The sequence below is a fragment of the Anomaloglossus baeobatrachus genome, chromosome 1 (genome assembly GCF_048569485.1).
Source record: "Anomaloglossus baeobatrachus isolate aAnoBae1 chromosome 1, aAnoBae1.hap1, whole genome shotgun sequence".
In the NCBI taxonomy this organism is placed as follows: domain Eukaryota; kingdom Metazoa; phylum Chordata; class Amphibia; order Anura; family Aromobatidae; genus Anomaloglossus; species Anomaloglossus baeobatrachus.
The window spans coordinates 765,025,256-765,042,883 of record NC_134353.1 but is presented as its reverse complement, the minus strand read 5'-3'; the positions used below and the strand labels follow the sequence as shown (position 1 = coordinate 765,042,883).

Genomic DNA, 17,628 nt, shown 5'->3' with positions numbered 1-17,628 from the left:
AACTTGCAGATATCTGAAAGTATTCTCTAATTTTGATCAGTATTATTTTTCATTTATTACATTTACATTTTTATTCTGTGCTTTTTAAAAATTTCAATTTATGAAATAAGCTTAAAATACTGCTAGTTTACTCATGTTAGGATATAATCGCAACCTGACCTGTAACTTTTTAACAGATCTACTAATAAAGGAAAATAATTTTATTCCTTTATTGGTGACAGCTCGTCTTTATTTCTTTGTGGGTACTGCTGGCTAGCAGTGGAGTGGCACAGTCATTGATTAAGGATTAAGTAGTCCAAAAAAATTTGTTTTAATTTAAGTATATGCTTTAACACTAGAACTACTGGACTCGTGACACCTATATAGAAATACATGGTGCAAAGTAGTCAAAATGACTACCTCAGTAGTTCTAGTGTTAAAGGCCAATATATTTGTATTTGGAGGTCCTTTTTTCTGTACATGGTAATATTTTCTGCTTGTTTTATCTCTGTATAAATTGTAACTGAAGTACAAAGTCAACGCCTCTGAACACTCACATCATCTCTGTACAGAAACTGTGTTCAAAGCAGCCAAAGACTTTGGGGTGGAGATAGTCTTGAAGTCATGAATTATGGCAAATCGGAGTATCCTTTTGCCCACAGTTTTTTAGAACTGAAGAAATGACAAACAATATTGACAACTATGGGGCCAAATACATTAAAGGGACTCTATCAACACAGCATGACTGGGCACACCAAGTGTAGGCGCAAGTGCATCATGACGGAGTCAATAATTTATATTCACCTACCCACCTGCTAGTTGTCCCTCAATCTGCAGCCCCTCCTCCACTTCTTTCATTGACAGCTCTAGCATAGAGCTAGAAAAGAGAGGAGATAGAGGGAAAGCAAGCAGGTGAGGTGAATTTAAATGATTGGCCCCATCATAATTCACCGAGCACCTGTACTTGGCATGAACATGTCATTCAGTGGTATTAGAGTCCCATTAAATTCAGCATTAAAAGTTAGTTTTTTATATTGGAACATGAAATGGTGTAAGAAAAAATGTCAAAACCTATAAAATATTCCTGCTGAAGTTGATGCCTGTGTGATGTGGTGATTTATTCCCCATCTTTTCTGTGTTGTAGAAAATACTGAATCTGCTCTCTATAGTCGGGCACTGATCCCACCCCATTCTGCGTCTTACCAGGGGCGGGTCTGTCCTTACACATCCTAACGTTGTCCAATCAGTGGTAGGTTATGTAGAAACACACTACATTGAAATGGAGAATAGAAACGCCTAGTTGCCAATTTATTCAAACATTTCTATTAGGAGTTACAGGGAAACAGCACAATGTAGAGTCATAATAAAAAAAATCCAAAACTGTTATTTCATAGAAATTAATAAAACACAGTTCAGAGGATTTAACAAGTCAACTGTAAGGTGATTACTGAATAGCTTAAAATAAAATACAAAGCAAAAATGAAAAAAAAAAATCACTGCAATTCATTTGGCACTAACATATATGAAACAAAAAATGGTACTAAAGAAAATGCGAGTACCACTCTGACCCAAACTTAGAAAATGTATGTCCATCAGAATGCCAAGAGACTAAAAACACAATATTCTGGCCATTCACACGGCAGGAACATTTCCTGAGACAACTCTACTCACATTCGGATAGGGGTTCTTCATCCTCCTCTTTGCTCTGTTTTCCTGGTGTATGGAGGGAACTGGTGACGGTAGACTCCATGTCATCTCCACCTTCTTGAGGTATATCTGTGGATGTCGTGCCTCCAGTTACCATATCATCAGAGCCCGGAAGAAGGGAGGAAACACTACTTCTGGTTGGTGTGTGCGCTGATGAAAGTGCACTATAACGTGAAATGCTGAGGAAGGATAGCTTTTGGGCTCGTAAGTGACTGTGGAGAACTTTTGGATTCTGTTTTTTATTCTGAACGTAAGGAAATATAACACAATTATTATACAACTTCTAATTAAAATGTATTTTTCAAACTAATGGGAAAGTCTCAAGAACACATCTCCTCTGATAAAGGCCAACTAACCATTGTGGGACAGGCTTTTTTAAAGAGGCCCTGTCACCAGGTCAAAAAATGATGCGTTTTTGCTTTTATTTTGCTCCTGCTGCTGACCTCAGTATTCAGGGGTTTTTTTTGAGTTTTTAAGTCTGTACTACTGTTCTAGAGACATGGTCCTTTTTATTTAGTATTAATTTTATGATCTTTAATAATGGGGTGACCCTCATTAGCTAATTGTGCAAAACAGCCTAAATTCACATCCCCAGAGAATCCCGTGATGTACACCCCCTTGGTAATGATCATAGAAGTTAGAACCAAATGTAAAAGCCCATATCTCTAGAACTGTATGGTGGATTAAAAGAAAAAGAAACCAGAATACTCAAGTGAGCAACTAAAACAGAATATGGGCAAAAACCGGCCACTTTTGACTTGGTTACAGGATCTTTTTAAACCCAAAGTAATCAGATTATATGACCAGATGAAGAAATACCTGACCACAGATTTCCTCAACAGTAATCTGAATGTCATAAAGGAAGATATGTAACCCTCTGAATTTAGAATTACCCTTCTATTGAAATTTTTAATTTATCATGTTCTCTAATCTTCAGATCTTCAGAAATGATACAAATACAGTCATATGAATAAGTTTGGGCACCCCTATTAATGTTAACCTTTTATCTTTATAACAATTTGGGTTTTTGCAACAGCTATTTCAGTTTCATATATCTAATAACTGATGGACTGAGTAATATTTCTGGATTGAAATGATGCTTATTGTACTAACAGAAAATGTGAAATCCGCATTTAAACAAAATTTGACCGGTGCAAAAGTATAGGCACCCTTATCAATTTCTTGATTTGAACACTCCTAACTACTTTTTACTGACTTACTAAAGCACTAAATTGGTTTTGTAACCTCATTGAGCTTTGAACTTCATAGGCAGGTGTATCCAATCATGAGAAAAGGTATTTAAGGTGGCCACTTGCAAGTTGTTCTCCTATTTGAATCTCCTATGAAGAGTGGCATCATGGGCTCCTCAAAACAACTCTCAAATGATCTGAAAACAAAGATTCCCTCTTCCCTCTGCAAATCCCCTTATTGGCTTCCAATTCCTCAACGTATCCAGCTCAAACTATTGACATTGACCTACAAAGTCATCCAAAATCTGTCTCCTACATATATCTCTAAACTAATTTCCCAATATCTTCCCAAACATAATTTCCGGTTCTCCAAAGACATCCTTCCCTCCTCCACACTTGTACATTCTTGACCTAATCTCCTCCAAGACTACTGCCGAGTATCACCCACCCTCTGGAATTCTGTGTGCCCAACACATCCAATTATTCTCCACATATGGAACTTTCAGGTGGAACTTAAAAACTCAGCTCTTCAAGAAACCTTACAAATTGCAATGACCCCACTAGCACCTCATCACCACCTGAGCTGCTGCAACACACCAACCTATTGTCTCTTTCCCTATTATCCTGTAGACTGGAAACTCGCAAGGGCAGAGTCCTCTCCTCTCTGAACCAGTATGAAATTGTTAGTTTGTTCATTGTAATCTGTATTTTGTATGTAACCCCTTCTCATGTGGTTACATACAACAATGGTGCTCTAAAAATAAATTATAATAATAGCTATAATTGGGGTCTTTGTCTCCATCTCATGGTGCTGTCAGGTTACATAGCAAAAACCTGTTGACAAATTCCCTTTAATTTGAGTAAATGTTCTGTATTATGCCACATAACATTGCTAACACCACATCTGCCCTCTAGTGGTAAAATATCTAATTGACTGAAGCGAAAAACAAGCTTGAATTACTGTACTCCGTGTCTATTTTATAGTAATGTCTAATAGCAATAACTTGGAAAACACCTTTTAAAAACCATTGTCTTTAGATTATAAACTTTCTGTAATGTACAAACCTTCACTTGAAGGCCCCTCAGTAGCACATCAGTAATATAGCGTCGCTATTACAGTTCATTGTGATTTACATTCTTTTCACAATAAAGCACATTGTTATCCAATATATTCACCAGTCTGCTATAGAATTAACCAGATGGCAGCATAAATTGCAGGTATTCAGTATAGAGCTGGCTGTTTCTTAGATCTATGGTCCTTATCCTTCTGAAGCTCGTCTCTATCTATATGCCATCATGTTAATATATATCACTAAGAAATCCATTTTGTCAGTTTATGAATGTAGTTGTGAATGATTTATTACAAATCTCACCCATATGCTGTGGAAATTTTCAGCACAGTTATTTTGTTTAAAGTTTGCAGCATGTCACAGATTTTCTACGGGAATATCACCACTTATAGGCAAAGTTCACAGGAATATATAAAAAACTGTCCGATTTTCATCCAGAATAAACACGATTTCTCATCTGTACCATCATTTGTATGTAATTTATATATGACATATGTCTTTATTCATCAGCAGTTCTTAAAATTTTCAAGATCAAATACAGGATCCTAGGTTAAAGAAGAGCAATGCATGAAAATCAGATACTACAGTCATGGCCAAAAGTGTTGGCACCCTTAAAGTTTCCAGAAAATTAAGTATTTCTCCCAGAAAATTATTCCAATCACCCATGTTTTGTTATACACGTTTAATTCTGATGTGTGTATTGGAACGACACAAAAAAAAACTGAAAAAAATTCAAATTGGATAAAATTTCACACAAATTCCCAAAAATGGACTGGACAAATTTGTTGGTACCTTTCCAAAATTATAGGTAAGGAACTTTGTTACAAGCATGTGATTATTGTTAAAACTTTCCTATGGCAAGTTACAGGTGTGGTGGATATAAAAATCACCTCTGATATCAGATAAAAAGGGGGAGAAGTTGACCCAATCTTTACACTGTGTGTTTGTGTGAGCGCCACACTAAGCATGGAGAGCAGAAAGAGGAGAAGAGAACTGTCTGAGGACTTGAGAACCAAAATTGTTGAAAAATATTAACAATCTCATGGCTATAAGTCTATCTCCAGAGATCTTGATGTTTCTTTGTCCACAGTGCACATCATAATCAAGACATTAACAACTCATGGCACTGTAGCTAATCTCCCTGGACGTGTATGGCAGAGAAAAACTGATGAAAGGTTGCAACACAGGATAGTCTAGATGTTGGATAAGCAGTCCCAATTAAGTTCCGAAAAAGATCAAGCCATCCTACAGGCTCAGGGTGCATTAGTGTCAGTGCAAACTATCCGTCGACATTTCAATGAGATGAAACGTTATAGCAGGAGACCCAGAAGGACCCCACTGCTGATAAAGAGACATAAGAAAATCTGGACCGTTTGCCAAAATGTACATGAGAAAGCCAAAATCCTTCTGGGAAAATGCCTTGTAGACACATGATGCCAAGATGGAGCATTTTGATAAAGGTTATCATTGTACTGTTTACCGAAAATGGAATGAGGCCTACAAAGAAAAATAAATCAGCAAATAAGCGTGTATATCAAATCATGTGTAATTGCAATGAATATCTGGAAGAAAAAATTCTTTTTTTTTTTTAACAATTTCAAGGGTGTCAATACTTTTGGACATTACTGCATGTGATTTATCCTCTATTTTTTGGCGCCCACTTATTAAACTTTATTAAAAAACAGAAGACATTAATGTGAGTGATGACACATCTACTGTGAAACAAGCAGCAATATTCACAACAAAATGCATGTTGCGATAGAGGATTTTGCTGTTTGCATGTTTGTTTTAAATCTGAATGTAAATCTTCAAGAGGATTCTCTGTGCATCGACCAACCGCATTACTATTGTCGCGGGCGGAGGGGACGCGCTCGCCACGCTCGGGTCCGGGGCTTCTGCTGCTGCTGCTCAGTGGCTCGAGCGGTGGGCCGGACCCGGGGACTCGAGCAGCACTCCTCACCCGTGAGTGAAAAGGGATGGTTTGTTTGGGGAGAGAGTTCATGACGCCACCCACGGGACGTGGTGATGATGGCACCACCGCTGCTGGTGACGGGGATCCCGGGAGAGATGGTAGGGAGAAGCTAGGATGTTGTCCCCTCCGTAGGTAGGGGTTGCTGATCCCGGGGCCCGGTGGTGTAACGAGGAGGCTGGATGGGTGGGGTGCAGGGTTGCAGGGGCAGCGCGGTGCAGTGCCGGATGGCACTGGTGTACTCACTCAGACAGTCAATGACAGAGTCTCTGGTAAACCAAATGGCCGGATGGACGGGTCCCGCAGCCGGCTGCAGTGTTGTTGTGCTCTCCCCGGACGGCTGATGGTGGCTGTCTTTCCCTGCACCTGTTAGAATGTTCTGACTCCTGTGGTTGCCCACCGGTAGTCCGCTACCCGGCGTATAGGTGCAGTAGGAGCCCGTTTTGCCCGCAGGCGCTGGCCCTTGGATCTCTAGCCTATGGCGGTGGCTGTATATCCTCACGGTGTGGACTGTTGCCTTTTGTCGGGTCTTGGTTGTTGGGAAACCCCTGGGGTTCCTGTCACACTCGGATTTGACTGTTGTCGGCGGCTCCAAGCCTGGTCGGGGTCCAATGGCCCTGCCTGTGTGCTTAGCTTCACTCCGCTCCCCGGTTCGGTACCGGCGGGCCAACTCCCGACCCCGGTCCTACGACTCTGCAGAGTTCCGCTAACTGCTGCAGACGGCCACCACCATCTGCCAACCTTGCTGTCAGTGCCTGGGCTCCTACACAGGCACACGCAAACGTTTTACTCCTCTCACTTTCACCTCCTAAACGAAACTGTCTCTTTACCCGCCTCCAGGCCTGTGAACTCCTCGGTGGGTGGGGCCAACCGTCTGGCTCCACCCCACCTGGTGTGGACATCAGAGCCTGGAGGGAGGCAACAAGGTTTTTGTCTGACTGTTGTAGCTGCCTAGGGTGGGGGGTGTGTATGTTGTTATGTCTGTGACTACCTGGCTAGTCCAGGGCGTCACATTCCGCCTTGGTAAAATGCAGACCGTCCGCAGGCTGCCCGTCCATCACCGGTTTTATTTTTCTGAAAAAGATAAATTAACATGTAAACATTCAACATAAGTATACTTTAGTTCTTCCCTTATGAGAGGCACGGCACTTTAACGTTTCAAAACATATAAAACATTTTTATTACTGACGGACGGGTTCATGGTCATCCACTCTCCCACCCAAGCAACCTAACCCTTGATGCTGCCCCTAAGAAACAGGCAGCACCCCCTTTACCCCAGTCCTGGTCCAGGTTACCCGAGCGGGAACAGGTACGGTATCTCGCACCCAGCTGTCACTTCAGGGGACCCCACGTCCAGGGGGACCCCTGACCCCCGGAGGATGGCCACCGGTCCTGGTGGTGGCCGGGCCCCAGCCTGCTCTGCTGCGGGCCCCTCCTCCAATCTGCCTCTCCGGAGGCGGCACGGAACGGAAAACGGCCCTCAAACTATTTACAAGCCCACAAGTTCGTGGGTGGCCTGCAAGTTCTCAGCCATGTTCATGAGCATTTTCTCATGTGGGCTGTTTAGGATAAACACACTGATGGTCCCAACGGGGACAACTTGTCTTACAACGCACGGCAATCATGTGAGACTTCGGTTATTGGTTAGTAGTCATTCAACGGAAAACAGGGGTGCTGAGGGTCCCAACGGGGACAACTTGGCTGCAACGGTGGACCGCTGCCATTATTTGAGGTCAACCTCCTCATAGGCCTCCTCCAACTCCACATCCGGACGGGACGGTGGAGGAGGGGACTGGGACCGCCTCTGGGCACTGCGGTCTACCCTCTGCTTGACATCCAGGGCAAACCAGCCCCTCTCCCCGCAATGTCGGGTGTAAGTCACTAAGTCGCCCGGTTGTAGATCGCGACCAGGATGACCGGTTGGCAGGTGAGAGTTCACATCTCGGCAGGCCACGAATATCTCAGCCTCCAGGCCCAGTTCGTACACAAATCCGTATCCCCGCTGAGGATCAAACCTCCTCATCTGGCCTTCATACACCGGGCCCCGCACCCAAAAGGTGGCGTTGCGGAGATTGTCCTCCTTTATGACACGTGCCAACACTTCGGCCTTGTGCTGCTCCCTAGCGGCAATTTCATGGCCTAGCTGGCTCGGCTCCCTGTCCCAGTAAGGGGCGTTTGCATGCCCCTGCGCGCGGGTCAGGCCCCGCTGGACTTCGCCCACACCGGCCACGACCGGTAATCTCTTGTGGGGGTCCTGCGGTGACGTGGCCTGGGCTGCTGCTTTGCAGCGGCGACCCGGCGCAGCCTTAGCCGAGGCGTGGGGTGCAGGGACAGCAGGCCTCACCTGTTGGGCCTTCCGGTTCACGGCTTCTACTTCTCCAGTAGCCGGACAGACTGCTGGGGCTGGGATGGTCTCGGGTGTGGTCGCTTCCGGGGTCGACAACTCTTCGCGGACGGGCTCCTCCCGCGGGATCTTCCATGGCAGCGGGAGGGACGCAGGCCGTTCGTGGACAACACCTTCAGGCTGGTCCTCCAGGGCGGACGGACTGGGTTCCGCTGCCGGTGTCGGGGACAGCGAGCCTAGTGGCGAGGCGGCAACAGCCGGTGCAGGTGGCGGGGGAGGCAGCAGGGTGAGCGGGCGCAGACCGAGCCCCTCGGCCGCAGCGACCGGTCCTTCAGGGACACAGGGGCGTGGGTTGCTTACCCGCTCCTCCAACACTGCCTCCACCTCGCGTCTCTGCACGGCCGCTGCCACCTCCTCCATTTCGGCCACCCACCGCTCCATCAAAAAACGGACCTGGGCCTGCAGGCGGCAGCACATTTGCGCGGTCCGGGCCTCTACCCATGCCGCTGTTCCTGGCGTGGGCTCCGGGATCTCTGCGTGGCCGGATGGGATGGACATGTCAGCGCTTGTGCTCCCAGGAACCGGAGGTGTAGCAGAGTCCTGGCGTCCCTGCTTCTTATGCCCTCGGTTACATGAGGCAAGCCTTCACCTGCCCCCCCTTGGTTCTTTCTAGCACTTCCTCTTTGGGGGCAGGGCTTCGCTTTCGCACCTTCCCTGCTCGGGGAAGACGCTCGAGCGGGAAATCTTCGCGCCAAAAGATGGCGGAACTTCCAATTTTTCGGCCGGACGCTGCCGGCGGGGACTGCAAGGCGCACTTCTACGGGTAGGTAGATCGGTTCTATCCTGTTCGTGACGCCAAGTTGTCGCGGGCGGAGGGGACGCGCTCGCCACGCTCGGGTCCGGGGCTTCTGCTGCGGCTGCTCGGTGGTTCGAGCGATGGGCCGAACCCGGGGACTCGAGCAGCGCTCCTCACCCGTGAGTGAAAAGGGATGGTTTGTGAGAGTTCGTGACGCCACCCACGGGACGTGGTGATGATGGCATCACCGCTGCTGGTGACGGGGATCCCGGTAGAGATGGTAGGGAGCAGCTAGGATGTTGTCCCCTCCGTGGGTAGGGGTTGGTGATCCCGGGGCCCAGTGGTGTAACGGGGAGGCTGGATGGCTGGGATGAAGGGGTGCAGGGTTGCAGGGGCAGCGCGGCGCGGTGCCGGATGGCACTGGTGTACTCACTGAGACAGTCAATGACAGAGCCACTAGTAAACCAAACGGCCGGATGGACGGGTCCCGACCCCGGTCCTACGGCTCTGCAGAGTTCCGATAACTCCTGCAGATGGCCACCACCGTCTGTCAACCTAGCTGTCAGTGCCTGGGCTCCTACCCAGGCACACGCAGACGTTTTACTCCTCTCACTTTCACCTCCTAAACGAAACTGTCTCTTTTCCCGCCTCCAGGCCTGTGAACTCCTCGGTGGGTGGGGCCAACCGTCTGGCTCCGCCCCACCTGGTGTGGACATCAGACCCTAGAGAGAGGCAACAAGGGTTTTTGTCTGACTGTTGTAGCTGCCTAGGGTGGGGGGTGTGTATGTTGTTATGTCTGTGACTACCTGGCTAGTCCAGGGCGTCACACTATGCAGTGTGCTGTATACACATTGAGTATTTGGTCAGTATTTTACCTCAGTATTTGTAAGTGAAAACCAGGACTGGGTAATAATAATAATAATAATAATGTTTTATTTCTATAGCACCAACATATTCCGCAGCGCTTTACAATTCAGAGGGGACATGTACAGACAATTTGAGACAATACAAAAAAACCCAAAAATTAAGATACCAAGAGTAGTGAGGGCCCTGCTCGTAAGCTTACAGTCTATGAGGAAATAGGGGAGGCACAAAAGGTGAATGGGAGTACTGGGTTAATAAATACAGACGGGATGACCTGCTTCTATTATACTTGTTTGATTGTTCCACTCCTGGTTTTGCCTTACAAATACTGAGGTAATATACAGTGCTGACCAAAAACTGTGCATGTGAATGAGTACTAACACTGACTTCTATCATTGCCAATATTCTTTAATCTTTCTTTTTTTTGCATACAGTACATTTCTAATATAGTTAAAGGAGCTGTCCAACATAAACTCAACATTTGTTTATAAGCTAATCTGTGCTGTATTGTCATATAAATCACCCCTACATTATTTTTTTTTGTGTTCTAAATTTTGTTCCTCTTGAATTATCCCTTTATTCTCTGCAGCTCTTTGTTTACCTGCAGTTCAACCAAACATGACATCTTCCTGTGCCGAACCTCGCAGTCAGAGCTGGCACCGCCCGGCCTCACTGTCCAGCCCCGCCCTCTGCACACTCATTGGCTGTCAGTATTCAGCCCAGCACTGACTAGTTATCATTCTAGCATTGGAAATAACAGTCCCACATCGGCCTCTGCACCCCCACACACATCAGGCTCTGCACCCCCACACACATCGGGCTTTGCACCCCACCACATCAGGCTCTGCACCCCCACACACATCGGGCTCTGCACCCCACCACATCTGGCTCTGCACCCCCACACACATCGGGCTCTGCACCCCCACACACATCGGGCTCTGCACCCCACACACACACATCGGGCTCTGCACCCCACACATATCGGGCTCTGCACCACACCACATCAGGTTCTACACCCCACACACAGATCGGGCTCTGCACACCACACACATATTGGGCTTTGCAACGCCCCCACATGGCGCTCTGTACCGACCCCCCCTCCCACCGGCACTCTGCACTGACCCACCCCCCACCCCCATAGGGAATACACGTAGGGAATACATACTCACTCCTCCTTGGTCCCCGCTACTGCTCCACGTTGGTCTGCTGTCTGCTCTGGCCAGTGGCCATATCAGACAGTGGGACAATGTTGAGAGGCAGTGCAGCGCTCCCTCTCATCAGTGCTTTCAAATATATTAGCATCTGTGATGCCAATACATTTGAATGTGCGATCCTCAGCAGGGGGCCTGATGCTGTCGGTGACACCGCCCTCCCCCCAGCTCACAGACCCCACAGCAGTGGCGGGGGAGTTTGCGGGGAGAGTACGGGGAATGTGTGGGAGGGTGCGGGGAAGGGGGGGTGAGCACTCCACGCACTGTACCCGCCCAACGGGAGTGATAACATGAAGTCGTGACGTCACAGGATGCAGCAAAATCCCGGCAGGATGGTCACATGACCGCTCTGAACCAGGGGAGAGGGGCTGACAGCAGTGCATGTAGGTAGTCACTATCTACTTACCTGCCCCAATGTAGCCCAATAGTGAAATAACAACCAATTAGCAAAATAAGCCGTAAAATGCCTTTAAAACAAAAAGGGGAGATTTCTCACTGACTACTCCTTAAAGCTAAGTGAATCTACTAAAATTCGGTTTCGGCAGGTTTGCTGAATTCAGTGGTGAAGGGGGTGAAAAATCGAGTTCCATAAAAAAAAATTAAAAGTAAATCAAATCTACCGGGAAGAAGTTAATAAATAAAGAGTTCTTAGGTTAGGGTCACACAACCATATTTTCTCTCATTTGAGAATATCGATATGATTATGCTAATCAGAGTGTGATCCAATTTTCTCAGATGTGGAGAAGATAAAAAAAAAAATCTTCATCTTCTCCATTCTATCAGGCTGCACTTGTAACATCGGCGTTCTGGTTCCGTACTTACGCCAGCGTTCCGGTGCGTCCTAGTGCCGATGTCCCTGTACTCTCCTCACCCCTATCCAGCTGGGATCCAATTGCTATTTCCTTTTGGTTGCTTGCACGGTTCCCTGCTCTGCTGCACTGCCGCTCACATGTTGTGTGGTCTTCTGCTGTCCTGTACGGTCATCCTCATATGTTCGGACCCTAGGTCCCAGGCCCTGAGCTTGTCCTGCTGGGTTCGTGGTTAAAGCCTAGGGTGTACGCGCTCACCTTCCACGCTTATATTGGATGGTGCATGCACTTTGAATTGGTGTCCCCAGCCTATGGCTGGTAGGAATGTGGTATAAGAATTCTTCTTCCCTGATGAATGGGGCCGAACAACTGCCTTAGGTTCCAATACATAGCCTTGAGTTGGTCCTGTCATATTGCTCTGGTCTCCCTGTATCCAGCACCAGTCCTGACTGTATTTAGTTCTGGCCTTCTTGATAAAGCCTATATGTAGGGCGAAATGTTGCCTGATGGAATAAAGAAAATTTAAAATACCCCTGGGAAGCTGTCCATGCTTTTTATCGGTCCTAGGATAAGTCATGGTCTTCCAGTAGTTACTGCACTGCCTAGGCTGGACATGTATTACGTACCCAAATTATTGATGTTATATGATTTGTATTATGCTCCAAGTGATCATATGACCATGTGGGGCCCAGTCACCAACGTCGCCTATCAGGAAAACCCAGGGGTAGAAGACCGAAGAAAACCTGATCAGATGACTGAAGAGAACTAGGTGAGAAGTAGTGGTGGCAGGACAGGTATGGTTTACTACAATGACTTACTATCATTTATGCTGCAAATTGGGAGGAATTGTATAAGAAACCTTCGCCAGCTCATACTTGGTGAAGCAGACAAAATAAAGTGTACAAAATTAATTTTTTGACATACTATTGGCTAACAGAATGGGCATGCTAGTTGTAGAATTTATTTGCTACTTATTTGGCACAGCACCAGAGAGGATAACAAGGCCGTTTATGGCAGAGGATTTTTTTTTCTATTAACATTCACTGTCCTTTGAAGACCACCTCTGTGCATACAATCTACACAGTTATGGCTGTCCTAAAGGTGCCTGCTTGAGACCACCTTCTGTGAGTCAGAACAGAGAGCTGCTATGGCGGACTTACAATCGACAACCATGTAATACTACATTACCGGGCCGTCAATAAATTAGTACCTTCCAGTAATTCAAATACAATGAAACACAGGGTCCAGAACATCTCATCATTTGACTTGAGATTAGAAATTAATATGGAAATGAACTCTGGCACATTATGTACATTGATGTAGAACAGGATGATACGCTCCTTTTTTATGCCCCAGAGCTTTACCGTTACTGCACACAGAATATATATCTGCTGTTTATGAAGCCTGCGTTCTCCATAGATTTCTCATAATAAAAAAAAAGTAAGTAGCTGAAATATTTAGCTCTATATTTGTGAAGATTACATTTATTTACTTCTGTAAAACACAGCAAAATATTTCTGGCAGTTATAGTGGGAAAAATATGATCATTTACCTTCCCCGTCATGATAAACTGCTCCCACCTCATCTCCATGTCCTTCTCTCTATTGATTCTTTTCAGTGAAGTTTTACAGCCACCAGGATTTCTAGTTTTAGGAAATGCAGAATGGGAAGAGTGACATTACTGGCTTTATATTTCCTTTTTTTTTTATTGAACACATAGGTGACTGGTAATGTATAGGAGTCAAAGACATAGTTCAAAGATTATGGGCCTCAATTCAAAGTTTATAGAGTCCCCACCATTTACAGTACTGTGGTCTTCTCAAGTGGCAAAGGGACCCTTCAACTTTGTCATGCATCAAGGGCTAAGTGCGATTGCTTCTCTTGCACCCCGTATAGATATAACCCTCTGTAGGATTTTCTTTGTATAAATGGGACATATATGGGACATATGGTTAAATGGGATATATGGTTTCCCTGTTTGCACTTTATTGTCATTTTGATCTTCATTTCAAGTTATGCAATTTATGAATGGGTGGTGATGTGACTATATGTACAGTGGAACCTCAGTTTACGAGTTACTTGGTGTGCGAGTATTTCGCTATACGAGCAAAGCTTGTTGTAAATTTGTAACTCTGTTTACGAGCATGCTTTGCTGTACGACCAAATACTCACTGCACACACTTCCGGTTCCGTACTTTCACCGCGCTTTGACCCGCTCTTGCACTCCACACAAACACATATATTATGCTCACCTTACTATCCGCTCTCTCAGTGGCCTCCTGGTTCTTGTAGTCCACAGGTATGTGTAACCATTGCAATGATGCAGGAGTTTCCGCTGTCAGTGCTTCTCAAAGGCAGCGTGCTGACCAATCAGAGGCAAGCGGCTCAAGCCTTTGACGTCAGCACGCTGGCCAATCAGAGGTACGCGGCTCCTGCGTATGACGTCAGCTGCTGAAGTGCTGACAGCGGAAGCTCCGGCATCAGTCACAATGGTTACCGGATACACATACCTGCGGACTACAAGAAACAGGAGGCCGCCGAGGGAACGGAGGGTAAGGTGAGCATAATATGTGTGTGTGCGTGTTTGTGTGCATGGGTGGAATGGCACAATAGGGGACCAGGATGGGACATTGCACAAGTTGTGGAATGAATTGTCTGAGTTTCAATTATTTCCTATAGGAAATTTTGCTTTGCTAGATGAGTAACTTGGTTTAAAAGCACACTCCCAGAATAGATTGTTCTTGTAAACCAAGGTTCCACTGTATCTGATTTTCACACTTGTCATCACATCCTAACTAGTCTCACTAGGCTCAGTTCTTTTCTATTGGGAGAAGCCAGATGAGGCTAGTAGGACTGCAAGTATGTAAATCACATACATCGGGTCCGAAGCCACCCACTCACTAGGGGCGTACACTGGAATCTTGACACTGCGCATTGCACACCGTCATGATTTGACAGTCTGCAGTCACATAGACTGATTACAGACTTTTCTTCTTAGACCAAAATAATGTTTTATTGTAATGGACCAATATTACATTGTACAGTATCATTGTAAGTTACACAAAGAAAAGTGTTATACCAATGTAAATGTCATTTTTTGAATTTTGTTCTACAAAATAAGCAATTAATGGATTTTTTTTTTACCTTATATTCCAACAGGAAGATACAGGCCTCATAGAAACAGATGGATCTGAGGTTAAAGTCTCTAAAAGCCAATGTATGGCACAGAGCTGGCGAAACAGAGTTTCCCTAAAGAGTAAAATGTTAAATGTATTAATCTGATGATTTTTTTTTTCCATTTACCTGCATAAATTACATTATTTTCATCATACGCTATATTAACCCCTTACCGCCGAAGCCTGTTTTCACCTTCCTGACCAGGCCAAATTTTTCAATTCTGATCAGTGTCACTTCAGCATATCCCAGTGATTCTGAGTCTGTCTTTTTTTGACACATGGTACATGATAAAATTTAAATTTAGGTCGATATAATTTGTGTTTATATATGGAAAAAATTGGAAATTTAAATGTTAGAAGTTTTTGAGCTTTGAATTTTTAAGCTCATAAAACAGATAAATAAATAATATTTGCCACATTTGTACTTTACAATCAGCATCATTTTCTAACCTTTTTTTTGCTGGAAATGCAAGAGGATTACAAGTTGAGCAGCAATTTTTCATTTTTTCCAACAAAATTTATAAAACCTATTTTATTAGAGACCATTTTACATTTGAAGTGACTTTAGGGGCCTATATGCCAAAAAACTGCCAAAAGTGACTCTATTTATAAAATTGTACCCTTCAAGGCATTCAAAACCACATTTAGGCCTCTTTCACACGTCCGTGTCTCCATTACGTGTTTAGTCCGTTTCCTCATGTACCGGAGACACGGGCACACGTAGACCCATTAAAATCAATGGGTCTGCGCTCACGTGCGTGTTCTGCCATGGACCGTGTGTCCGTGTGGAGCATATGTGTGCTCCACAAGTAGACATGTCCATTTTTCTCCGGCATCACAGGTATCACGCTGAACGTAAACGGACCACACGGATGTGTTCCGTGTGACACGCACCGGAGAAAACACACGTGTCTGAGAAAAAAGTAAAACAACTTTACTCACCTTCTCCAGCACTGCTTTCTCTGCCGCTGCTGTCACTTGCTTCCGACCGCCGCTCATTATGCTCATTGCATATTCACTTCACTGCAGGCTGGAAGCAGCAGCAGTGGAGAGTCGGCAAGATCGGAGACCGAAGAACAGCACCACGGACAGCAACGCCAGGGACAGGTGAGCAGAAAGTTGCGTTCTCACATGTGTGCCATAAACACGGCTCACGGAGGGCAATACGCACCTTTGATATGTCCGTGAAAAACGTGCGTGATCTTCACGGACGTATAAAAGAGGCCTTAGGAAGTTTGTTTACCCTTAAGGAGGATCACAGGAATTATAAGAAAATTGAAAACAAATAAAAAATGTCCACAGTAATGTTGAATTAGCCCCATATTTTTCAGTTTCATAAGGGCAACAGGAGAAAATGGACCATACAATTTTCTTGTGAAATACGATGATACTCCATATGTGGTCAGAAATGACTGAAAATTGCTTTCTTCCTGACACTATTTTAAGGTTCAGAGCTTGAGCTATTTTTTTATAACCTAACCCTGCTTTACTCCTCTCCACAAGTTTATTCTTGACCTCACTTATGTGTTCCTTCATGATACTGTTTGATACCTAATGTTCTCAAACACACCTCTGAGGCCTTCTCAGAATGATGTATTTCAGAGATTTACACAGAAATTCCGATATAAGTGTTTAGCGTAGACCGCAGAATAAATGTGAACCAAGTCTTTCTGCGATCTTTAAGAGGCAGAATGAACATTCATCAGCAGTTCAAATATTGCTTTTTTATTTTCTGGAGCTGTTCACCGTGCGATACAAGAAAGGAAGAGCAAGAAGCTTGACCATAAAAGGCACTCACTCCAAAGTATAAGAAAAGTTAAAAACAATTTTATTTGTGTACAAAATGTTATAAACAACAATAGCAAAACATGATAAAGTGCACAAAATGTGATAAGACACCAAGGACAACAAGCAATACCCAGTTGGTCTTCCTATAAGAATATATATAATGAATTTACCATGAAGATCACAGGGATTGGATCTATATAATATCTGAATATCAAGCAATTTAATTCATATCAAATAAGCACTGAAGTTCAAACAATGCGGTACAGGCTAAATAACCTAATAATCAAGAGATATTATAGTACACCAATACCAATACCTATAAGTCCATAACTGAACTCCAGTTTAAAGCAGCAGAGAAAGCCTGACTCAGTGGTCAGAAATTCAGATCCACTGACCTAAATAAACATGATCCCTGTTGTGGTAAGTACTTAGCTTATAATAAGGAAGACCTGGCCCGACGCGTGTCGCTTAGAGCAGCTTCATCAGGGGCACCGTGCGATACAAGTGAACTCACAAACTCAGCATGGAAAGCAACAGTGCTAACCACTGAGCCACCAACTATCATATATAAAATCTTAGTGCTACACAGGGACAGGGAAAAGTACATTTATCTTCTCTCAGGATCTGCGGCCTTTCAGTCATAGGATTGTGCACAGAGTCTCTAGTAGAGTTGAGCGCGGTTCGCGGTTTGAGGTTCTCCAGTTTGCGGTTCGAGTGATTTTGGG

At 44.9% G+C, this 17,628-nt stretch overlaps 1 protein-coding gene across 1 annotated transcript in view; it reads right to left on the bottom strand.

Moving 5' to 3' along the window:
* The window catches only part of CCDC60 (coiled-coil domain containing 60), a 380,115-nt gene that overhangs the window by 107,262 nt on the left and 255,225 nt on the right, over positions 1-17,628 (bottom strand). Inside the window, exons 6-8 of the mRNA XM_075341855.1 lie at positions 15,084-15,188; positions 13,492-13,582; positions 1,651-1,930 (exon numbers count right to left, since the gene is read on the bottom strand). Of these exons, the coding sequence (XP_075197970.1) occupies positions 1,651-1,930; positions 13,492-13,582; positions 15,084-15,188 (476 nt within the window). The remainder of the gene's footprint in view (positions 1-1,650; positions 1,931-13,491; positions 13,583-15,083; positions 15,189-17,628) is intronic.